At 35.4% G+C, this 27,075-nt stretch overlaps 1 protein-coding gene across 2 annotated transcripts in view; it reads right to left on the bottom strand.

Annotated features, from left to right (window-relative positions):
• LOC113071006 (netrin receptor UNC5C-like) overlaps positions 1–27,075 on the bottom strand; it is a 124,946-nt gene that overhangs the window by 47,904 nt on the left and 49,967 nt on the right. For both annotated transcript variants that reach the window (XM_026244377.1, XM_026244379.1), the window contains exon 2: positions 7,627–7,854. In XM_026244377.1, coding sequence (XP_026100162.1) covers positions 7,627–7,854 — 228 coding nt within the window. The remainder of the gene's footprint in view (positions 1–7,626; positions 7,855–27,075) is intronic.

The raw sequence follows: 27,075 nt of genomic DNA on the forward strand, positions 1-27,075 counted from the left end.
TCACACACACACACACACACGAGCGTGATCAAACACACACATGCGGGCCGGGACGGGCGCAGATGGACTGCCAGGATGATTGAGCGGTTTGGACTCTTTCTAGCCACATTTGGAGCGTCACACCGGCCCGATCCTGTTTGCTAAACTCTTCTGATTACTGTTCATCTGGCCGCTGGACGCTAAACAAATGATCCCGTCCAAGGTAAAGCCTTCGGTGACGCCTCGTGAACGCCGTGTGTCTGTATTTTACTCCTCCAGCCGTATATATCATCATTTATGGCAGGGACAGAGAGGCTTGTGCTGGCTGTGTGTGTGTGTGTGTGTGTGTGTGTGTGTGTGTGTGTGTGTGTGTGTGTGTGTGTGTGTGTGTGTGTGTCAGAGCCCAATGAGCCCCAGTGGTAGTTTCCGGGCACGTTCTGATTGGGTTGCGCGGGCCGTAAAGCCACAGTAATCCTCTAATTCTAATGTGCTTCTTCTACATACTAATTGTTTGTTGCTTCATCTGCAGACATTTAAAAATCACACATGCACTTGTCTCGCTCACAGTTAAAAAAAGATGATGGAAATATTTTTTTTTGACATGCAAAATGCTCATTTTATACATGAATGTGGTTTAATTTAAATAGTGAGATTTATAATAATTTTATACGAAATGGGGAAATGCATTAATATACTTTTTCACTTTTATATATTATATGCTCAATTGAGTCAGAATTTATTTTTTCCCCTTCGCTAGTTTATATTACAAAATCCTGCAGCTTGAAAAATAATGAGTGTAACAGTGTGTAAATTAGTATGAAATAATCAAATAAAATTTCTAAACATAAATAATTTTAAAATAATGAAATATTTAAACATTAAAAAAATATATAAAAACTACTACAAAAGAAAAAATTATTATTTTTTATAAAAGTAATATAGAATGTTTTTAGAATTATAAAAAAAAAATTATATAAAATATAAAAAATAAATAATCATTAAAAAAAACAAATTATGCTTTTTTTTTTTACAGGAACAATTAATAATTCATACTGCAGGACGTAAGTTCCATGTTATCATGGAATAATACATTCTAAATTAGATATTTAAAATAATTTAAATAACTTTAAAAATAAAAATTACTTAGAAAAAAATTATGTTTAAAATAGATGTAGATAAACATCTCACACTGCAGAACCATGCTGTTACAGTAAAATAAATGATTTAATAAAATATAAATAAATGTAACAATTATAAATTAAAAAATATATACAAAATTGTAAAATATAATTGCAAATAACTACTATTAAATAGCATTTTGTTTATGTTTTAAAAAATATAGGTGGCATTTATCATTTTACACTGAAAGACATAAGGGAAAAAAGTTTTTTCATAATCTGTCAACTAATGAAAAAAATTATAATAATTTGCTCCAACACTGAAATGACTTTCTTTTCTATCTGACCATCTCTCCGTCTTTCTATCTCAGTCATAAAAGCTACTGTTTTCATGTGAACCATCAGTGAAATAACCATATAAGCATCCTCATTCTGGCATAAAACACTTACTTTAATCTCAATATTTAATGCTCAATATTAAGTTTGAGTCAGAAATAAGCCACATTGTGGAAGTGTTGTATATCCTGCAGTGAAACACTACAGCAGTTATTGTACTGTACTGAAACCGTTAGAAAGGAGCACAAACAGCCTGTATTCTCTCTCAGGCACAGGAAGACTAATTTAGCCGCTAGTTATGATTGAGAATCTAGTGCTGGCACTGAAATGACATTTCTAATGCGCTGAATAGAGCTCACATTTCTGTCCTGCAAAGCCAGACCTGGCCTTATATTTACATCCGAACTGCATTATATCGGAAGCTACAGTGCAGAAGGCACAATCTCTCAGAGGCTCACGGACGAGTCAGGAAACGATCACATGACGAGAGAAGCCCATGGGAACGACTGCTCAGTGACCGGAGCACGACTCACTCTGTTTAGGAGCCGCTATGAGCTTCAGGAATTAAAGCCTGTGATGCAGGAGCTTCAGACAGAATGCATTAACTGTACACGAACAATAAGCTTTCTCTAGAAACTGTAGTAACTTGACATGAACAAACAACGAACAATACATTTATTGCAGTGTTTATTAATCTTTGTTTGTTAATGTTAGTTAATGAAAATACTCATCGTTGTTTGTTGGTTTATGTTATGCTAACAAGCAAGTTTTTTTGTTTCTTTGTGCTTGTGTACTCGTAGTCAAATACTCTTTTTTCCTAATATACATTATAATTTTTTTTATTTTAAAATAGAAATTTAAATATACTAATCTTAAATATTTATCAAATAATAAAATGTTATAATTCATATTTGCTAAATATTAATTAATTAATACAATTATATAATTAATATTTGTGAAAAACGTTATTATAAATAATATGTAATTATAAATACAAATAAATATTGGTTTAAAAATAATAAATAATAAGTTAAATTATACATTTAAAACTATTATATAAAACAGTATTTTTTATTTATTAATAATATAATCATATAAATACATAATAAATAAATTAAATAAAAATGCGACAATACTGAATACAAAAATGTACATAAAAAATATATATATGAAATATAAAATTACATTTAAAATAAAGATGAAATTTATATATCAGCTATCAAACTGATTCTCAATCTTCACATAAAAAAGACATAACATAAAAATTATTGGCCAGTAAACTGAAAACAGTGCCCTAAAAACTGCAATAAATCCTGACTTTACGAGCACCAATCACGCGTCTGGCTGACCAATGACCTCACATCCTGTCATTACGCATCTGCTGACCGCTCTACGCTCTTATTATCAGAGAAATGATGATGAAGTGATTTCCTGCCTGTCATATATTATGTCTGATCTCTTGTCTCCTCTGTTTGACAGATGCATTATTGATCTGCTGGATCAGGCCGGGGGCGTGGTCTCTCAGCTCTGGTGTGTGTTACATCACTGCAGCAGCATATCATTAACTCATTAACTGCTGTGTAAGGATCATTGGATGTCTACATGCAGACACAGAGACATGACTCTGACGCTGATGGTAAAAACACCAAATAAAAGCCTGTGTATTTATTCCTGCTGGATGCTTTGTGTGGCATGCACCATCACTGAAGAAGATTTTAAATCAAACACAGTTTTTACTTTTGACTGATTGATTGATTTATAATCAAACTGTCAGATGTTAAAGATGTAGTAAATAATTAGATATTTTTTTCTCACTTTGCAAACTTCCAATTACTGACTTATATAATCAATAGACACTAGAAATATATCATGCTTTATATGTACACATTACATTAACATACAATTTTTATATTATAATAAATTATATTAATTATTTTATTTATTATTAAAACCATAAACATTAAAAATTACATAATTAAATACATTTTCATGCTTTGTATTTTTAATCCTAACTCTTTATTTATACGATATTTAAATTTAATATAGATTTATTATATTATAACCCATTATTATATTATTAATTTAATTACATATTAAAATGAAAGTATATATTAAAATAATCAATAAAATATTATTTCATGTTTTATATTTTTAATGTAAATTCTGTGTGTGTGGGTATACACACACACACACACACACACCATTTCATTTCATGGTATTTATTATTTATATAATAATTAATAGAAAATATTAATATATAAAACATTAATAATATATCATACTTGAAATATTATTAACTTTTTATCTTTATTATAATAATGTATCATTAGATAGTTATTCCATGTATTACAAAATACATAAAAATATTAATACAAATATAATAATTATTAAATATTCATGCTTATTTTATTTATTAAAATTAAAAATAAGAAATGTTATTTATTATATTTTATTTATTGTATATGTGCACACACACACACACACACACACACACACACACACACATACTGGATGAGACTGATGCTATTGATAAAAGCCTGAAATCGAAGTGTTGCTATTTACTCCTGGTGACCGTTTCGTGTGGCAAGCGACAGAATTAAACACGGCGGATGAAAAACACGCAGCTCGGAAGAAACAAATCGACTGCCATCTATCTTGTGTCACTCCTAAGTGCTATAGCTCAGGGCATCTGGACAGACCGGATGAAAACCCTCCGACACCCATCCAAATCATCCAGCCGTCGCTATAAATAGCCCAATCCCGAACAGCCCATCAGTAACGCCAGTTGTGAGGCGCGGATGAGTGCTTAAGAGACCGGATCAATAGGAGAACATTTGAGTAGGTGTTTCTCCTCAAAGCGACTCCATTGGCTTCCAGAGAAATCCATTTGCAGTGAGCTAATGATCTGCAGCGCGGCCTCCGCAGTAAGATAACTCCTTCTTTATTTATTTTGGGGACAGCAGGCTGGAGCCGCGCGGCTGGCACTGATAACTGCCCGGCTCTGCTTCAGCTCGGCATAAAATAACTGTTAATCTGACCAAACACACAACGAGAACCAGAGCGAGAGCGAGAGAGAGAGCTATAACAAGACAGAGAGAGAGAGAGAGACAGAGAGAGAGAGAGAGAGAGAGGGAGAGAGAGAGAGAGAGAGAGAGAGAGAGAGAGAGACAGAGGTAGAGAGAGAGAGAGACAGAGGTAGAGAGAGACAGAGAGAGAGAGAGAGAGAGAGGGAGAGAGAGAGAGAGAGAGAGAGAGAGAGAGAGAGACAGAGGTAGAGAGAGAGAGAGACAGAGGTAGAGAGAGACAGAGAGAGAGAGAGAGAGAGAGAGAGAGAGAGAGAGAGCTAGTGAGCATCAGATCAGGTTTCCGTCAGCTCTTACAGCTATTGAGCGGCTGGAGCAGCTTCTATCTGTGCTTGTTTTCTGTCCATCGAGGGAAATTAGAGGAGAAGAGACTACAGTGTTCAGAATAACATGAGCAACATCCCTGCAGTTTATGACCATCTACTGGGCAGTTATGTCTCTGAAACTAGTTTTAAAAAACAGAGACTCATTTTAATCAAACTGGTAGATGTTTAAGATGAAGGGAATCATTTTTTCTGAGAAACTAAATGATACACACTTGAAATATTACATTTTATATAAAAAAATGTATTAGCATAAAATATTAAATAATTAAAGTATAAAAGTATAATATATATATTATACACACATAACTTTTAATAATTATATTAATTTAATATAATATCATTATTTATTATAATATATATTCATGATTATTTTATTCATATAACAATATTAAATAAATATTACAATAATATTACAATATTTTAATATTTATATTTGTATATTGTATATATTAATAATTGATCTTTATTTATACAGACAAATATATATTATTTATATATATATATATATATATTTTTGGCAATTTAATATAATATTAAATATTATGTATAAATATATTGTCATTTATTTTAGAATTTTTTTTTTTTTTTAATATTTAACTAATATAAAAAAATATATATATAAAATAGTGTTTTTAAATTATTATATATTTCTGGAAGCCACTTGCTGAAAATCAAAGTAGGCCGCACACAATAGATTAGCATTGATTTTCTGTTTTTCACTCTTCCTCTTCCAGGAGTGAGACAGAAACACAGCGCTGGAGTGATTTAGTCTCAGATAAAGTCTCTGCGAGACACATTTGGCTCTCAGCACAAACTCCTCTGACATTCAGCGCTAACCTCATCTTCATCAACGTCACAGCCAAGAAAACCTTCGACAGCATGATTGAAATTCAGTGTGCCGCGAGCTTCAAACTTAAACCCCAATACACAGATGAGGATTTCATTTCCATTCAGTTCAATCTGCATGTCTGTTCGATGCGTGTTATTGTGTGAAGTTTTAGCAGGTTCCTCAGTGAATCACAATGGTCAGTGTGAGAGAGAATCAAACACCCCGAGGGTCTGGAGCCATTACAGACGACACGGCTGCTTTGATTGGCTGCATTCAGCTGCCAAACAAGGGAAATTGAGTTGTCGCCGCTAGCACACAGGTAGCAATCTCGCTCTCTGGCGTTCAGTGCCACGTCCCTATTGAACGGCTGGATATCAAATCCCCACGGACACACACACACACACACACACACGCCAGCATTGTCCAGCACCGCATTTCCAGCCCAACATCACTCTGCAGGATTCAATAAACAGAGAAGCAGCATCAGAGTCGAAGCACAACAACTCAGACCAGCTAAATCCAGCAACACAAACTAATGAGCCCAATTCAGCTAACTATTTCATATTGTAGTAATAAATGCATGACATACAGTGTATTGTTGTCTATTTATACAAATATACCCGTGTAAATTATGTGAAACGTTTCTTTTTTTAAGTAACTCTATTTACTGTATTTACATTTAAATGGCAACTGTATTCTGTATATATGTGTGTGTGTGTGTGTGTGTGTCGTTTTCTTTTTTCTGTGTAACGTAGAGAATGGAGAGGAGTATCAGTTGAGTGATGAATTCACTTCGCTGAGTGTCATCATCACAGGAAACCAGTAACAGGCCAAACATGCTAAAAGAGCTGCGAGACGCTGAACGCTACAGAAACACACCAGACACAAACGAGACAGAAGAGTTGAAAGCGGCCTCCTGAAGGGGGACGCTCAGGACCGCCACATCTCTCATGTTCCAGAGCTTCTGCCTCCAGTCCCACGAGTGATAGTTACCAAGCGTTTGTGTGAAAGAAGTGTTTCAGACAGAAGATCTGAGCATCCGAACCTCTGCTGTCTAATGATGTCCGTGTCCCAAACAAACCCTTTCTCTTTGTGGCCCTCGCAGTTTAACAAGGCTGAGAAACTCCACTCTCATTACAAGCAGGAGCAAGGTGGGAGGCATCGTAAAAAATCTCCTCTGAATTATTCATTTGCTTGATTTTCTGACTTTAAGAGCCGGCCGCTTGGGGACGAGAGCTGCTGTGCATGCTAGACTCTCTCATTCACAATCCAGCCTTTTCTCTTTGCTTTTCCCTTCACCCCGTTTCAAAACACCCAGCTGGGACAGAAATGTGTTCACAATCTGCACTGACAAATGTATTCTGTTGAATAATACGCAATCTCATTTCATCATAATTTTTAATATAAATAACAAATTCATACTTTAACAACTATAAAAAAAGCAGTATTTATAAAACAATATTTAATAAATATATATATTTTTTTTTTTGACCTTTTTATTGTTATAAATTAATATAAACATATAATATTATGTAATATAACGTAAAGTTCTATATTTAATATTATTTGAAATGTATTATTTATAGTAAGTACATATAAGTGTTTTATTATCATAAGTAATACACTAAAATATTACTAATTTACGCACTTGATTAATCCATTTTTAATATATGTAGCATCCAATCATCGCTATATGTTAATAATATATACATAAAAACTAAATGTACATTATAATATATATATCTATATCTATATATATATATATATATATATATATATATATATATATATGTGTGTAATGAAAAAAAACATTAATATTATATATCAATATATTTAAAAATATATTTTCAAAAGATGTGTAATAAAAATGTTCATATTTATGTCAAATAAAATAAAATAAATTAAGAATATTTTAATAATTCATGAAATATATAATAGTATAATTTAACACTCACCCAAGGTCTCGTCCACGCGCTCCTCCACCGTGTGCTCCTTCTGATGGACCCACTCACTGTTGCACTTGAAGTAGATCTGCGTGGCCGGCGTGGCTTTGCAGTAAAGGTTAACAGGCTTGTTCTTGACGATGTACGCCTCCTCCGGCTCCATCAGGAAGTGCGGAAGCGGCTCGGGCGGATCCGAGGGGAACGTCTCCGGGAGTTCACCCAATCCCAGATAGTCGTCATCTACAGAGCGAGGAGAAGATGAGAAGAAGTGAGTGTTTCATAGAGATTGTTCATGTGTTTGCCCGCGAGGCTGTGAGCTACTGTTCACGACAGCTAAAGAGAAACAGACCCAGAGACTGTAATCACATGCAGCTGGTGTAAGGAAGGAAATATACTCCAACAGGCACGAAAACAACTGCACTTAGTTTCTGCATTTCACTTCTGCTCTTGCTTGTGTACTAGTCCAGCTTATACTCTAAACTTGTTAGTGTGCACTACAAATATCATTGAAGAATTAATTGTACCTCATTTGTAAGTTGCTTTGACTAGACATGTCTGAAGACTAGAAGTGGATGGAAAGACAATCGGATAGATAGACAGACAGGTAGACAGATGAACAGACAGACAGACAGAGAGACAGACAGAGACAGACACAGACAGACAAATACAGACGGACAGACAGACAGACAGGCCCAGAAAGAGAAAGAGAAAGAGACAGACAGACAGACAGACAGACGCAGAACGAGACAGACAGACAGAGACACACAGACACAGACAGACAGACAGGCGCAGAAAGAGAAAGAGACAGACACAGAGACAGACATACAGACAGAGACACACAGGGACAGACAGAGACAGACAGACAGACAGACAGACAGACAGACAGACAGACAGACAGACGCAAAAAGGGAAAGAGACAGACAGACAGACAGACGCAGAAAGAGACAGACAGACAGACAGAGACACAGACAGACAAAGACACAGACAGACAGACACAAAGACAGACATACAGACAGAGACACACAGGGACAGACAGAGACAGACACAGACAGACAGACAAATAGAGACGAACAGACAGACAGACAAAGACACAGACAGACAGAAAGAGACAGACAAAGACACAGACAGACAAGCAGACAGACAGAGAGGCAAACAGACAGACAGACAGACACAGAGACACACAGGGACAGACAGACAGACAGACAGACAAAGACACAGACAGAGACAGACAGAGACACACAGGGACAGACAGACAGAGACACAGACATACAGACAGAGAGAGAGACAGACAGATAGACAGTAAATTCCTTGTCCTGTCATTCCCATTTAATTTTAACGTATTGTAGGCAATTCATTTAAATTCAAACTTTGTATCTTATGAATCGTGTTGTAAGTATTGGATCTTGTATGGCTAGGAGCATTTGCGTTCACGTACTTATATACAGTATGTTAGTTCCTGAGACTCAATATGTGAGTTTTCATTTCCCACAAACCTGCGGCGGTCTTCCTCTTCAACCGAGGAAATCTGTTTTATTTAATTCCACTGATATTTGTCTGCAGACGGGTAACCCTCCTCTGTAATTACGCTTCACTTTCATCAGAGCCCTGCCTCACCGGTGTCCTCCTCATCAAACACATCCTATATTTATCTGACGCTGGCGGAGCAACGGAGTTCACGGAGAAAAGTAAACAGGAAGAGGAAATCGACATTCACTTCGAGGACTATGAAGCGGCACTTGAGACGGATTGGGCTCCATACGTCCCATGTTTTGTCGCGTTCGAATATCTGTCCTCTGACTCCACGTCTCTCCATGAGAGGGAAGCCCAGAGACAGTCAACACCTGCAAATACGCTTTCTTTTCATAACTCTCGGCCGCCAGACATCAATTATTTACACAGGAGTGAGAATAAATCTGAAGCGAGAGACAGAGAAGACACACCTCTGTGCCCTCGGCCGTAGCATTGACATCACATCAATATCAGCCACGATGTAACCGGCCTGTGTCTGAGAGCTGGGGAACGAGGAGATGGAGGTGAACGGGTGAGACTGCATTAGCACATAGAGCCCCAGGGGATTCTGGGTAGAGTGTGGCTGCTTTCCATCACATGTAGGTCCTAAATCACACCTGTGTCTAATCACCTGCTAATTGAAGGGGAGCTATAACCTCAGCTTGACCCCAGCATGGGTCACCAGACACATCTGTGCACACGCATGACCTTCTGAACAGAACAACAGGAAGTTGAGGCCTTTTTCAAAAACTAACTACATTTAAAAATTTTACAAAGAAATTGGAGTGTGCACAAGCGTTGCAAATGTGTTCTGGTTTGTCATCAGATTAGAGTTACTTTATTATGGATTACATTAATTTTATGGGCTTACGTTAAACCCAGTTTGAGAAACCCTGGTTTGAAGTAATGTTTAATGTTGAAATCAAAAATGGAATATATTTTCTTTCTCTTTGCTTTTTTATATCGGAATTGTACATTTAATGGTAAGTCTACATTTAGATAAAAGTCATGTGAAAGTAGTTAAAGACCTAAAACGAGTAATCTAGATTATGTTACTAACTACAGTTTTTATCATGCAATCCCTTAACCCTGATTAGCAGTAAAACTAACATTCGCCTTATTATTTATTAAACATGAGTGTATTTTGTCATACATACTGTGATTTACTTCTCCACTTTGAGCCTGGGCCTAACTACACTCTTTAACTATGGTAAAATCACAGTAACAGATTGTCTCGGGGCTTATTGCTTTCAGTCTATTAATGTGTATTGGCTCTCTTCAACAAAAATGAAAACACATGGTGCTGCACTTTAAAAAAACTGGCATGGGGCATTAACATTTGGTCTCTATCGGGCAGAGAGACGCAGAACACTACAACAACACAGGAAAAGCATTCAGAGAGATTCCCATTGGACAGTATCTGAGCAAACCAGAGCAGGTTTATCAGTTCTGCAATTAGCTGTGGACCATAACCACGACCCGGTGCAACTGCCAGCCCTGCAGAGCATGATCACTATCTCTGTCACACATGCATCCTAACACACACACACACACACTCGTGCCAAACCACTGATGGTCATCTCACTCTCCCAACATCTCCGACTCCTCCCCGCGATCCAGACCTTGACCCAAAAACTGCCTCCTAGCATGAAGGAAACTGTGTCTCGCAGCGGACCTGAGAGATCAGACGGTGACATGAAAGGCTTCGGCGTGCCGTCCCCGCATGCAATCTTCAATTCATCAACCTCCACAGCAGCAGAAATAATAAATAAAAGAGAATACAAGAGGCTCTCTGGTGAAAAAGCACTTAAGAAATGGAAAAATATGACAAAAAATGCCCTCACGCCAACAAGCCCCCACTGATTCACGATCTCTAGCGGACAAAAGAGATAGAAGAAAGTTCCCATTCACTCCTGCATCAAACCCATGACATAATGCAGCACACGCTGCGCCCCTCTGTCTATAAGGCAAAACTTTTTTCTTTTTCATGCACTAGTTCATTTTGAGATTTCAGCCGATTTTGCTTCCATTACATGTCATTTTAATGAACTAGGGAAAGCATGGTAATGTCTGTTTTTATCCTATTCATCTTTTATGTATTGCCTTAAAGGAATAGTTTGCTGGAAATGTTTGTTTCTTCATCAGGTTTGTAGAAATGTAGCATTGCATCAGTGTCTCATCAATGGATGCTCTGCAGTGAATGGGTGCCGTCAGAATGAGAGTAAAACATCCCAATAATCCACAGCACTCCAGTCCATCAGTGAACATCTGGAGAAGACAAAACCTGAAACACATCCAGCATTAAGATGATTTTAACTCAAACACATAGAGTCTATAATCCAGAATAACACTTCCTCCAGTGAAAAAGTGTTCTGGTCTGAATCAGGAGAGAAATCTGCACAGATCAAGCAGCGTTTAAACAGATCTAAACTAATATGAGAGAGACAACAGCAGATGCACGTCTTCACTGGAGGAAGTGAAAAGTGCTGCTACGCTTTGATGCTGGTGCTCAGGGATGTAATTTGAGTCACAGTTATCACAACCACACCTTCCTCTCGGAGAAACAGGCCTTCCACCGAATTAAAACCAAAGTAAAAAACAGGAATGAAAGGCTCTGATCTTGAATCATGTACACCCGTCACATGCCGAGCGTCTTTCAATTGCTTCAGAAGTCACACTACAGCCACCGGATGACCTTCGTCAGCGCTGCAAGCTAGAAGAACATCCATACAGCAATTAGCGTTTCATCTCTTCTGACGCAGTGTTTCGTGAAATCACTGGCAGTACAAGTCACTTCGTTTCTACCCATGAATCTGCAATCCTTAGAGTGATTTTAATCAGAAACCTCCCAAATTGCTTCCATATGAAGTCAAATCAAAATGTAATTTCATACATTTCCACGGAGGATATAAGAATATGCAAAAAAGATCATATTATGCCATAGTACAATAATAACCGAAAAAGCTTTTCTGAATATCAATCCACATGTGAATTTGGATTATGATGCTTATTTTATTGTTTGCATAAATCTAATTAAAACAAATATGGAGGGGGAGAAAAAATGGGTTTTAGCTTCACTGAGCAACTAGACGCCAAGATGTTTTTTATTTTTTATTCGTCCAGTTTAATGGCATTAAATCAACTAGTAACCAGGCGAGTGTCAGGTTTTCTTTTTCTTTCTCCTGCAGAAATATGATGCCTACTTGGTGCACAAATTAAACCAAAACTCTTCTTTGAAAAGTAAAATCACGTGGCATCATCGTGCCTCCCGATTTGTAAAAGTACCATTAGATACCCTACATCTGTAAATATTGAGAGCGTGATGCCATGAGGAACTATAAACTATGAGCACATCTAATCCGCACTGACATACTGCCGCATGATGTGTTCAGAATCCTGCAGCCGGAGTGAAAGCTTGACTTATGAACACAGAAAGAGAAGGTCAGAGAGTGAATATTCCAGCAGAAACTCTTCTATTGGATTTCTCCTGCTGGAATGCTTCATGAAAATGAAACGGCGCTCTCTCGTAAGCTCTGATATGAAAGCAGAGCAGTGCAGTGACCCGACAGATCACAGTATAGAGCTGCACACGGCCCTCGTCTCCTGCAGGTTCAGCTGAGAGACACTGGAAGAGCAAAGACTTCCAAGATGCACTGCACTGATACGATTGGAGCAGAGTTATTTTAATGCTATAGATCTCATTTTGTAGTTTTAGTACTTTATTGTATGTTTTTGTGATTTTATTAGTTTTGGGGGTTATAAAAATGTCTATAAAAGTTTTTTTTTTTTTTTCTGTTTTAATTTTGTTATTTTTGTAGTTCAATTTAAGTTTAAGTTCTCTTATATTTTTTTGTTATTTTTTATGTCTATATAGTTTTTCAATTTTTATTTCAATTTTAGTTTTAGTTCATTTATGTTTGCAATTTCATTACTTTGTTTTTTTATATATGTCTATATAGTTTTTTTTTTATTTCCGTTTTAATTTCGTTATTATACTAGTTCAATTTAACTTTTCTTGTATTTCTTGTAATTTTGTTGTGTTTGTAATTTCATTACTAATTTCATTTTTATAGTGGGTCTATGTCGTTTTTAATTTTTATTTCATTTTTATTTTGTTATTTTAGTTCTTCAACTTAAACTAAACAATTTTGCCTTGGCAACTAACTAAAATATAATACGTTTTCTTATATTTTTAATCATTTTGTTGTGCGTGTTTTTTTTATTATTATTACTCTGGGTTTTTAATATGTCTATATAGTATTTTTATAATTTTTTATTTCATTTTTAGTTAAGTACTTGCTTTGGCACTAGCTAAATAAAAAAATAAAATAAAATAAACGTTTCTCTTTTCTTTTCCTTTATTTTTATTTATTTTTTATATTTTATAGTTCTGTGTTTCTAATTGCATTACTTTGGGGGGGGGGGTTGTTCTAAGTCTATATAATTTATTTTTCAACTTATTTTAGTACAACTTAAATTTAATTTTGCTCTGAAAACTAGCTGAATTTTATTTTAGCTAATGTTTATTTTATTTTAAGTAATGTGCATGTTTTCGAATGGTTTCAGCTCCATCTCACAATAGCAGCCCTGGTTTAGAGTTGCTGAAACTCAAGAAGTCTTTATCCGCTCATCTAAAATATCAAAAGTCTCATCTGAACAGTAAGAGACACCAAAGATCTGTTTGAGGAACTCAATAACTCCAAGAAGAGGCTTCTTAAAATAAAGAGGTCGAGTCCTTTGTAGCTTCACCACATGAGAAGAAGGACTCTTTGTAAAGAAGTGCTGGATGCTGGATGTGGACAGGAATGATGACCAGTTAAAACAAGTGCGATAACATTCATGAATGAAAACAAACACAGAGTCCAGAGCAAGCTCTTCTCCTCCCATTCATATGTTGGATCGGAGATGAAACACACATCGGGGGAATCCAAGCTCTCTTTATAGTGTCGAGGCCCAAACATCTTCAAAGCCAAAACCAACACAAGTCCCTGCATGTGCCACCCGTGTGCTGCGAGCAGGCCATGTGTATCCAAACAATCCTCTCTGACAAGAGCTTGCTGGGAATAAATGATGTAGGAAGTGTCCTCGGAGCCTTTCGGTTCGGGTTCAGCAGCAAAGCATCTCCATCACCCACAGCCTGATTGTTTTTTTCAATTAACAGAGCTTCCCCAGAGCAGCGCATGCCATGTTTAATGCAGATCAGCGCTGGATGTGTGTGAAATCCGCTGGCTCTGGTTAATGCGTGTTTTGACATGATTTTCCTGAAGCGTTTCTGAATGAAACTGGAGGAAAATATTCAAAAAACTTGGAAAATACTGCAATAAAACATTGCATTCAACAATGTTTGTATGTGTGTGTGTGTGTGTGTGTGGGCATGTTTTTGTGACATATCAGGACACATCTCTGTATAATGACATGGGTATGACACAGGTATTACAAGGAGAGGGTGACTTATGAGGACATAACCCATGTCCCCATTTTTCAAAACACTTATAAATCATACAGAATGAGTTTTTTTTTTGGGAAAGTAAAAATGCACAAAGTTTCCTGTGAGGGTTAGGGTTAGGTGTAGGGTTGGTGAAGGGCCATAGAATATACAGTTTGTACAGAATAAAAACCATTACACCTATGGGATGAACACACTTTACACAAAAAGAGTGTGTGTGTATATGTGTGTGTGTTTGTGTGTGTGTGTGTGTGTGTGTGTGTGTATGTATGTATGTATGTATGTATCTATGTATGTATGTATGTGTGTATATATATATCAGTGGTGGACGAAGTACACAAATCAAGTACTTGAGTAAAAGTACAGATATGTATAGTATATATATATATATATATATATATATATATATATATATATATATATATACACATATATATATATACATACACACACACACACACACACACACACACACTCATACACACATACACACAGTCATAATATTCTTTGTTGGCCTTTAATATGTTTACATAGTTTCTATTAATCTCATTTTATTTTTATGTTTATAAAATATATATATATATACTACTGATTTTGTTGTGTGTTTGTGGTTTTTTATTTTCTGTGGTTTTTAATATGTCAAAAAAAATATTTTTTTTAATTCATTTTAATTTCAGTTTGGATAGTTGAAAAGTTAAACAAAAAAGTGTAAGTTTACGGTTCTTATTAATTACGTTTCGTAATTAAATTGTGTTTCTGCAATTTTAGTATTTTAATTGTAAATTAAACAAAATAAAACATTTACATTTATGTGGGTTTTAAAAATAAATATATATATATATTTGTTTTTATTGTTTGTAATTTTATTACCTTTTGGGTATGTTTATTATGTCTGTATAGTTTTATAATTTTTTTTATTTCAGTTAAAAAAATATATTTTTATTTTTTTCAAATTAAACTAAAAATTGCCTTGGCAGCTAAACAAAATAAAATGTTTAATTTTGTGATTTTTTTGTGATGTCTAGTGTATAGTTTTGAATCATTTTTATTTCAGGTTTAGTTTGAGTTATTTCTGTACTTCAGGTTACACTAAACAATATTGTGCTTTGGTTTATTTGAGCATTAGTTTTGACATGATTTTCCAGCACCTGAAGTGTTTCTGAAAGCTCATCCAGAACCTGTGAGTCTAAACGCTGGAGAAACACATCGCAATAAAACTGCAAAAACGGCATCGCCAGCACGCTGTCAAATCAAGAGAAAACACGATGAGTTTGGGTGGAATAACATGATTTGAGGAAACGAATCCTTCAAGGGTGCGAGAGACGCCTTATATTTCTCCTAAAGCTCTGATGGGGACTGAGTCAGCGAAAAATTGATCATTTTGACCCATGCAATGTATTGTTGTCTATTGCTACAAATATATCCAGAGACTTAAGACTGCTTTCTTGTCAAAGTCAACGGTGATTCATTTGCCAAGGTGTCTGTAGAGGTTTGGCAAATATTCTCCAGATGTGTGATAGCATCTGCTGACACGCGGTGAAAGATAAGCTCGATTCTATCCGTGCGCGTCCAGATTTATGGCTCGCTGTATCACCCTCTTCCATCAGGAGAGAGTCAAGCGTGAACACAGATGAATGCCGGCGTAAATCCACTCGCTCTCATCTTCTCGCCTGCTGCACAGAGAGCAGGAGCCGCGCGTGATATAAGGTGTGCTAACGTCAAACGATGAACCTGTCTTGAAGTGAGAGAGATCTCAGGACGTGACCGAACAGAAATAATAATGCCTTCATGAGCACCGGACTGCTTTTATCCGAAGGTTAGACTCGGGAGGGTCCATCATTAATGGATCGATCCAGAGGTGAAACGTTTCCATTACCGGCGAGAGAAATTAAACTGCATGAATTATTCAAGTAAAGTTGATGCTCAGGAGGGAGGGACGAATAATTAGGGTTTCAGTTCATTCTGCTCTTATCTAAACAACAGTAAAAGCACGCTTGAATCGACTCGTGGGAATACTCAAGAGAAGAGAGCAGGTAAGATTATCAAACAAGTTCAGTAAGAAACGAATGAGCAGCAGATAAGTGACTGTCCTCATTGTTTAACTCACTCGTTCCCTAAGCCTGGATGAAAAGTGTTTGTATTATATGATAACCGCTTACAGGTGATTATACGAAACAGTCTCACAGAACATCCTGACTCAATAATAATAATAATTATAATAATAAAAAAAATTATTAATATTATTATTATTAATTAATAATAATAATAATAATCATTATTATTATTAATTAATTAACTAATGCCTAATAATAAAAAAAGAAAAAGAATATTTTAAAATAATAATAATAATAAACTATTTAAATATACTATTTAGTAAACTACAGCAACACAATAATAATAATAATAATAATGATAATAATAACAATTAAATAATGCTTAATAATAATAATAATAGAGAAATAATATTTTAAAATAATAAAGTAGCAAACTACAGCAACACGCTAATAATAATAGTAATAATAATAAATAGAAAAATATTTAAAAATAATATTGTAGTAAACTACAGTAACACACCAATACAAATAATAATAATAATAAATAGCAAAAATATATTTAAAATTAATATTGTAGTAAACTGCAGTAACACACTAATAATAATAATAATAACAAAAATAAGATTTAAAGATAATATTGTAGTAAACTACAGTAAAACGGCAATAATAGTTATTAATAATTTAATGTGTGTCTGTGTGTGTGTGTGTGTGTGTGTGTACTGTATGATAGCCACTAACTGTCCTGCTTAACTTCACAGACAGAAAGTGTTGACTGAAGGAAACACAATCATTTCATTATTTCTAGGTCAGAACATGAAGAATCGCAGGAAAACTCAGTTGCCATGACATTCAGTTCAGCCGAATCAAAAGAGGAAGAACCGCTTCAGCTGCACACAATCACACAAAAACACTGCTTCTCCTCCACTCAACATCTGACAACTAGATTCAGATCCTTATATATTCCTCAGGCTTTACACTAACAAATCATACGCTATATAAACCTATCACAAACGTCTCATTATGAGGCTGTTTCAATTAATAATCAACCCAGTGTTCATGTGTAGATGGAGGCCTGCTGCTTCAGATCAGTCAAGAGAAATGTGTTCACTCTCAAATCACTCTTCTTTTTAATCAATTATTCCTTTTCATTACATCCACTGTAGTCAATGTAGGAAGCCAAGTACAGTGACATTCAAGTAATTAATAATAATAAATGCTAAAAATAATTTCAAATGATCCATACTAATTTAATATATTCTTCTTTAAGTAAATAATTTTAATAATAATAGCAAGAAAATAATTAATAAATGATTTAATAAACTATCATACTACTGCTGCTGCTAATAATAAATACTGCAAATAAATAAATGCTGCGAATAATAATAACTATTATAAATATTTTCAGGTATGTTTTCCAAACTGTTTATCGCTAAATGAGCAAGAGTAATATTTGATTTTATATTTTATTATATTATGTATGGAACAGCAATGTTTACCAACATCAATTTTTTAACTAAAAATTAAAATTCCAATATATGAAAAACGCCACACACAAACAGAAGTGATTCCAACAGACTCATGATATGAATTGAAGATTTTTATTGATTCAAGGCCAGTTTGAACTGATTTACTGAAATAAAATGTATTAAGCAACTCTAATATGAAAGAAATTGTCTAATTTAGTGGTGAACTGCTTTTTTTTTTTTGACAACTGATGCCGATATCTTGGAGAGCAGGGTGGCCGATATAATTTTAAGAAATTAAAAAAAGGATTAAAAAAAATATATGCTTGTGCTTTAAAATACAAAGTATTTTTCACAAATAAAATAATATTTAATAAAAATATAATTAACAAGGAAGTAAACACTGTAACCAACAAGGCACTCTGGGAAGTTTGTGTGTTTTGGGAATCTGGGAATTGTGTGTTTGTGTGTTTATTACAGCACACAGTAAAAATGACATTGGCAAAAGCATGAAGCGTAGCTAATTTGAAAACACGAGTTTAAAGATGTGTTGATCGCGCATCTCAATGAAGCTAAACTCTCCTCTGTCCGTATTCAGTTCGCCGAAACATCGGCCGATATATCGGTTAACAACTAGTCTAATTACAGTTGATATGAAACCTAAGAGCCAAATAAATGTCCCTGACTGAAGATTTTGTGAATATAAATGCATAATGTAGCCATGTGAACATAAGATATATATATGCAAGTGTTTCACAGCTAACTCTCATTCCTCCAGTATCTGAAATCTCCATTCGGAGCCACATTCCTCTCTTATCACCACGGGAAATGATGCATACAGCACACAGAGAAAAATTAATTCCCAGGGCGTCATGGAAACCGAACCACCAGCCAATGGCGAGTGCAGATCCCAAACTACAGAAATGTGGCGATGCTGCTCCATAAACTGTGTGGAGTAGAACTACAAGGCCAAAAACTAACAAAGGCCGACATTCTTTGCTTTTCAAAGAATGTTTTCTGTGGTTTCGATCGTAGTGCCAAAGTAAAACGCACAGAGAGAGAGAGAGAGAGAGAGAGAGGAAGAGAGAGAGAGAGAGAGAGAGAGAGAGAGAGGAGGACTTAGGTAGCACAGAGAAAGTCTCTCGTCCATCTGTCTCTCTTTTTCTCCGGATGAAAAGCCATTTTGTTGGTTGATTGGAGAATGATGCTGCTACTTAGAGAGCAGCTCCATCAGCTGAAGAGGAGGAGACGGAGAGGGCGTCCCCCCCAGGGTGCAGTTGGGCTGATGGGTGAGCTGTCAAATGCCCCATTGTCCAAATTACCCAGCAGGCACGGTGTCACCGCTAGGGACTAATTTACAGCGGCACGGCACCATCGCTCTCTCCTCTCTCTCGGTACTCCGCCTGCTGCACCGGACTGACGCAGAGCGATGCTTCAAACACGGCTAACGCTAGTTAGTGCTCTTCACTGTCAATAAGAGCCTGATGTCAATAAACCTGGGATTCACAGCCTTCCTGAAACACAATATTCAAAGCCCCCTAGCACAACATATTTTCAATCTTTCTGCTATTATTATAACTAAATTAAACTATTTTTAAGTTACAGAAACTGTACGTTCTGATCGATTTAATTATCTGCGATTCATTGCGTTATTCAGGAAGACTGAAGAACTGCATGTTCTTCAATAAAAATCAGTAGTAATCCAAGTAGGGAAAATAAATATGATATTGATTTTGAGCTAGATTCATTTTATACAGTATATTCAAAATAATTAATTATTCAGAAAATGTTAAATATTAAGTAACACAGGTTTAACAAATATCTCATATGTATTATTGTTTATTTATTAAATTATGAATACTACAAATAATTGAATTAATTAAAATATATATTTAATGTGTTTTAGATACTTTTAACAGAAATGGAAGCAATAATATATTCAATTTAATTTAGATTTTTAATTATGTGTAAATTTATTTAAATTAATATATTACAATAATCTAACATTAATTATTATTAATGTAGTATTAATTATTAAATAATACAATAACACTGGTTCTCTTGTCAATATAAAATACATGTTAAATATTACTTAATAAATGACCATTTAAGTAAATAATAATGATGATGCTAATAATAATAATATGCCTAACATAAATAAATATAAATAAATGTTATATATATATATAATTTAAGCATCTGTGTGTGTGTGTGTGCGTGTGTGTGTATTAAATAATTTTAAACCGTACCCGATATTTCTCCTAAAATTCTTTAGACATAAATTGAAAAAAATTAATCAATCTTTCACAGAATAATTAGCTTTTTGTTTTTCGTATTGAGCTCAAATCCTCTCAAATCTGAGACATGCGAGATCACTGCGCTCTTTTCCTGAGAAGCAGCATCTCGATTCATTAGGGATGAGGAGAAACAGCTGAGACATTCACTTGATTTCTGATTCTGAAGTGACAGTGTTTTCGGGAGCGCTCAGGGGTCAAGGCCGGCGTGGAGGTCACGGCTCGTCTGATCCGGGGTTTAATGACGATGCCAATCAGAGCTGGCTTCTCACTCTACTTCCTGTCACACGTGTCACAGCGGGCAGAGGAGCCCTCGCTGACCCTCACATGATAATTGGCCGGAGACGAATGCGGTCACACGCTGACCTCCACCATCCGGCAGCTCGTTACCGCTGATCTGGACGAGCGGGACGCATTCGGACACAGCGACTCACAGATGGGATCAAACACACAATTAGTGAGGACTCACAGTAAACAACCGTTATCCTGACCGTCATCACACATTAGAAGAGTTCACGTGCGTATAACACTGATCTATCCTCTGCCATCTGATTCCTTAATGCTGCTTATAATGAGGCTCAGAATATCACGGTTATATATCCCAGATTTACTTGACAAAACTAACTTTACTTGGAAATACTATGCGATACTGAGATACTGTGACCGATAAAGAGAACCCAGAGTTTATTTATATTTAGAATTTTTTAGTTTACTTTTCTTTTTGTAATTTTGTTTCATGCTTTTGTAATTTTAGTATTCATTTTATTATTTTTAATGAGGTATTACTTTTCTATTTTAAAAATTTTTATTTTAGTTTTCGTAATTTTGTAAATTTTTATAGGCTTTATAAATATTACATGTTCAGTTCTCATTTTCAATGTTACATTTTAGCATAGTTTGGGTTCAATAAAAAATATATTTTTATTAGTTTTATAAAAAAATAAAATAAAAATTCTATTTAGCTTAATTTTTCAGTTTTATTTTTAGTAATTTTAGCCCTTAAACTTATTTTATTTTGTCTGTTTCTAATCTTTATGCTTTTCATCTAACATATTTTTATTCTACTAATTTATTTGTATTTTATAGACTTTATTTTAGCTGTATATTAGGACACAATAACAACAGCTCTTGCTCTTTTACTCGACTCGTTCTTTCTCAACTAAACAGCCGCTGTGATACTGCTCCCTAATTAAGCTTTGAGCATTTGCTCATTTCTCCAGGACTCAGCAAGTTTCTGCTCGTTTCTGCTTCAGAGGAAGTTCAGCGTCACCCTGCAGATAAGCATTCACATTTCCAAATGAACTAACAGTCTAATTAAACTATTTATATTCAGTTCTGGTAGTCGGTTGTGTGTCCCGTCCGATTTAATATTCCTCAGCACAGTACTGAGGGTAAGAGTTTAAACCCCATCTACATATCAAGAGCGGAGATATATCAGAGAACATTAATGACGACCCATTCACACACTACATCAATACTCAGATGAAAGTCAGCCAGACATGACTGCTTATCTCCTCTCACACAAAGGATCGTGGGTAAAAAGGCCACGTTCACACACACACATCTTTCCCAAAATATCTTATGATGACTGCTCACCCCAACAACACACTCAGAATGGTTTGCTAACGTATCCTGGCTCTTGTTCCTCTAGATCAACACTAAACCAATGTCATACAGCTGCATTCACCAACACAAATGAAAGAAAAGATGGTAAAATCAGGAGAAATGACAACCTCACATAAACACGCTGGAAACCAAATGACACCAAAAGCTGCTAAACGCAGTAGTTTTAAACACATTTTCAGTTTTATAGTCAATATAATACATTATTACATTTTGTAATCAATGCACTGAATTATCATCGATATATCATGATGCACAGATGGATTTTTTACTATTCTATCAATTTTCCACAGGATGATGACAATTTGATCGTTAATGATGACTAATGATGCATACATGACATTGAACATTGTCTCTTCTGCTCATACAGGCTGAATTTATCTGATCAAAAATACAGTAAAAATAGTGAAATATTATTGTAATGTAAAACAGCAGTTTTCTGTGTGAATCTGTGTTAAAGTGTAATTTATTTCTGTGATGCTCCGCTGTATTTCCAGCATCATTCCTCCAGTCTTCAGTGTCACATGATCTTCAGAAATCAGAATAATATGATGATTACTATTTCTGATTATTAATGTTGAACACAATTGTATTTTTCAGGATTCACAGATGAATAGAACGTTCAACAGCATTTATTTAAAAACAGAAATCTTTTGTCACATTATTAATGTCTTCACTGGCACTTTGATCAATTTAATGTGTCCTTGATAAATAAAATGATTTTTTTTTAATCTTATTGACCTGAAGCTTTTGGAGTTTTGATTTGTTTTTACACCTTAACTCCACTGCAGGAAAGTTTTTTAATGTTTGGTACCTTAACAACTTTAAGTTTCCCCAGGATACCACACACACACACACACACACACACACACACACACACCTCCAGAGCTGAAGGACGTTTAGGACTGTACGTGTCAGTGAACGTGAGACGGCCGCTGTCTCCAGAGCCAGAACATTTTGACTGTCTGTCACACAGCGGCTTCTTTCTCTCCATTTCTCTCTCTCTCTCTCTCTCTCTCTCCATCGTGAGGAACGCAAGCGTGAATAATCCTCCTCTCATCCCACATACCTGTTCAAGCACACACCACTCCCAGACACCTAAAACAGACTCTGCTTTCACGGCTCCCCAGAGAGAACAGCGCTTTACTGCTCAAAGTTTGCTCTTTCATAGCTCTGAGAGTTACTGGAGTTTTCTCTCATGTGTTATTTAAAGTACCGACAAATTACATAGAAAGGACTCACAGATGAGTCAACTGATCCAGTAAAATATTAAAATAACAGCTTTTAAAATATTTCAGATACATCAAAGCTGTAAATAAAACGTGTATGTTTTACAAGTTCTTTGCAACAATTAGCAATTTCTGGATGAAAACTTTTTCTACACCAGATTTTTTCCAGTGTATGAAACCATGAGAGATATAAAAAGTTTTTTTTTATTTTTTTATTTTAAGCTTTCATTTTTATATTTTGAGTTTTCATTTGAATTTTAATTGAAATATAAAATAAAATAAAAATTCTGAGTGAAAACGGTTCTGCACCAAATGTTTTTGATTTTTTAAAGTGTGTGAAACAATGAGAGATATTTTTATTTTAATAAATATTATTTTATTATTATTTCATTTTTATATTTTCATATTTTTTATATTACATTAAATTAAATATTAACTAACATTATATTATTAATGCCTGGCATTTTTATAAATTGTTTTAATATTATATAATATATTTAGCTTTTTTATTTTGTTTCATTAAATTTTGCGCTTCAGCTTAAGTGTATTTCTTTTCAGATAGTTGCCAATGTAACATTTCATTGTTAGATTTTTTTGTCTTTTTCTTAAGATCAAGTTTTTCATCTAATATGTCTATTTTATCTCAGCTTTATTTCAATGAATGAAAACATGAAAACAGTTTTTAATAGCTTAAGTTTTACTAAACAACAACAACACTAAAGATCCGAGTTGACATTGAGAAATTGAGATCTGAAATGTTGGAATAAAATCTGAGCGCAATCTGAGACCAGAAACTGCGAGTCTTGTTCTCAGGAGAACCAGGAAACTTCAGCCGAAGTCACTGATATATTAAAGATACATGAAATCTATCTATATTGCACTGAAATGAATACTTGCGGTCCTTTATTAACACTCACAGAGTCTGGACGTGTTCGTGACACAGTGTAGGTGTTTCAGAGCTGGAAGCAGATGAGAGGAGAGTCTGACGTGACACATGTAATGTGAAGTCACAAATCTTGGCCTGCAGCGATGGAGGAGATCACTAACATGAGCCACTAATGAGCTCATGCTTTATGAAGCCCTCGCACCTCATGAGAGCCGCCCAAACTCATTTAGTCATTATCAGGAGGACCACAATCCTCTTAACACAGCGCCTCGACTTCACTAACCTGATGGGGAAACAGGAGGAATTCACTTAAAGGAACAGTTCACCACAGAAATGAAGAACGCTTCATCATTCACTTTTTTTTTTTTTTTGATGAGCAGGATTTTTTTTTAAATGGTGTTTGATTTAATTTTAATGGTTTCAAATTTCACATATAGTTACAAACATTGAATTTAACATGAAATTTTGAAGCAGGAACACTTCTTGTAAATCATGCTTCAATACTCAGTGCTTTAAAACAACTGATTTGTATTTCAAGTCTCAAGAGGCATTAGACCTCTCTAATTAAATATGCAGTGGATGCTAACATTTCCAGAAAATAGATATAAATTTAAGATCGAGCCACATCTAAAAGGATTTTTCCAGGAGGGATTTTGGATTTCCCTTTTAATCATTCAATAAAAGCAAGTAAAAAAATAAATGCATGGTCAACTATCTGAAATAAAGTTACAATTGTGATGTTCCAGTAACAAAAGATATTTTCCAATGGATTTAGTTTTAGTTTTCTATAATAACCCAGGGATGAGCAAGTCAAACGTCATCTGGAAACTGAACAAAGGCATAAAGGACAGCACACGAGACACGGGCGATAATGGAGGTGTTAACTGTAAATGACACATGGATCAGGTGGAAGACAGACCGCATCACACACACACACACACACACACACACACTCTTGCTCTTGGCTATTGTAGTCGAGGGACCAGCAGAACCTGTGATTTCATCCGCTCTCTTCCACTGAAGTAGGTCAACCAGTGATAATGGAAGGGCAAGTGCTCTCCTCCTCCTCCTCCTCCTCCTCTCATCCAGCACAGAGAGAGACAGACAGACCCCCTACAGAGGCTCGGGCCCGCCAGCACACACACACACACACACACACACACACACACACACACGTTACATCTCTACCTGCTCATCTGCATAAACAGCTGAACAGTCAACAAACACAAGGACTCATCAACCGAGTCACAAACACAGAATCAACTCAGAATCATAATCTACTCACCGAAGAAAACACTTTTTGACCAAACTTGTCATTTGTTTGTTTTTTATTTCTATTAAGCTGCATCATTTACAAGTATTAGTCTTTTTAGAATAATTCATTATTTTATATTATTAAAAAGTATGATAAGAATGGAGGATACACTGACAGCGGTGTTTGTTTATTTTGTGATAATTGATGTTTCGCATCGTTTTTAGGTAAGAAGTGAATAATTTTAATGATCAAGGATGCGTTAAGTTTATGAAAAGTAACATAAGACATTCAGTGTGACAAAAGATTTCCATTTCAAATAAACGCTGTTCTTTTCAACTTTCTATTCATCTGTGAATCCTGAGAAATAAAATGCATCACTGTTTGCAAATAAATATTGTGCAGCACAACTGTGTTCAACATTGATAATAATCAGAAATAGTAATCATCATATTATTCTGATTTCTGAAGATCATGTGACACTGAACACAGGAGGAGTGATGCTGAAAATACAGCGGAGCATCACAGAAATAAATTAAAGTTTAACACAGATTCACACAGAAAACAGCTGTTTAAATTGTACTAACATTTGACTATTTTTATTATATTTTTGATCATAAACCCAGCCTTAGTGGATAGAAGAGACTACACAACATTAACACTACTGGTGTTTGTTAAAGGTTGAGTGTGGGCTGGTGATATATGAGATGTCTGAGCGGCTGATATCACATCTGACCCATCAGAACCAGTCAAACACACCAGTGACCAGCCCAAAATCTGCTTTACACACCGCTGGCTCCAGCTCCTCAGTCTGTGACCTTTCAGCATCTCTCTCTCTCTCTGTTTTCACAGCAGAAGGTGAAGCTGTCCATCTTCTCATGCATAAGTCATTAGAGGAGAGGAAGACTCCTCTGAGGGATCCGGCCCTTCGCTACAGAGATATCAAAGCTGACCTGAGCTCACGCGCTCAATACCAACCCCAACGACACAAAAACACAATCCTGATGCAACAAACCCACTGCTTATTGACCAGATTCTGCATTTATTATAACTGCAGTTTCCCACAAAACCACAAACGTCTTTAAATATTCCTTTTTATGTCACTAAACAGAATTGCAGATCAGTTCCTGTACACAACCACAACCATCTCTCATTGGTCAGTCAGAGAGACAGCCCCGCCCCAAACTCACATGATTGGGCGCTTAAAATCAAGAGCCATTTACTTGAAAAGCAAGTCTTGTTTTTGTGAAATTGATCAAACTGATTTATGAGTTTATGATTTATGATTTAAGCATTGATTTAAGCATGTTTGTTGCAATGCATATGAAATCTGACACTATGATTTAATGAATTTAAGACCTTCTGCTCCGATTTAAGTCCTTAATTTTTAAAAGGGTGAATTAAGACTTTTTAAGACCAGCAGAAACCCTGTGGAAAACACTAAATTAGCTTTAAAATGGTAAAATGGCACATAAATCACAAGTCTGTAAGGACTATAAGGCGTCTCTCATTTGCTGGAAAATGTTTGCTGTAATGGTGGGATAAAACAAGTATAAACAGCCTGTTCCTCCAGACAGAAATTGGACATTGGGTCAATTTCGACTGTACGGCAAACACATTGCGTCCTGAGTTTCCACTGCCAATCACACCAGCAATCGTGGCTTTTCTCCTCTTCACTTTGGGAACATCACTCGGGATTTTGGCC

Source organism: Carassius auratus, unplaced genomic scaffold (genome assembly GCF_003368295.1).
Source record: "Carassius auratus strain Wakin unplaced genomic scaffold, ASM336829v1 scaf_tig00005638, whole genome shotgun sequence".
In the NCBI taxonomy this organism is placed as follows: Eukaryota; Metazoa; Chordata; class Actinopteri; order Cypriniformes; family Cyprinidae; genus Carassius; species Carassius auratus.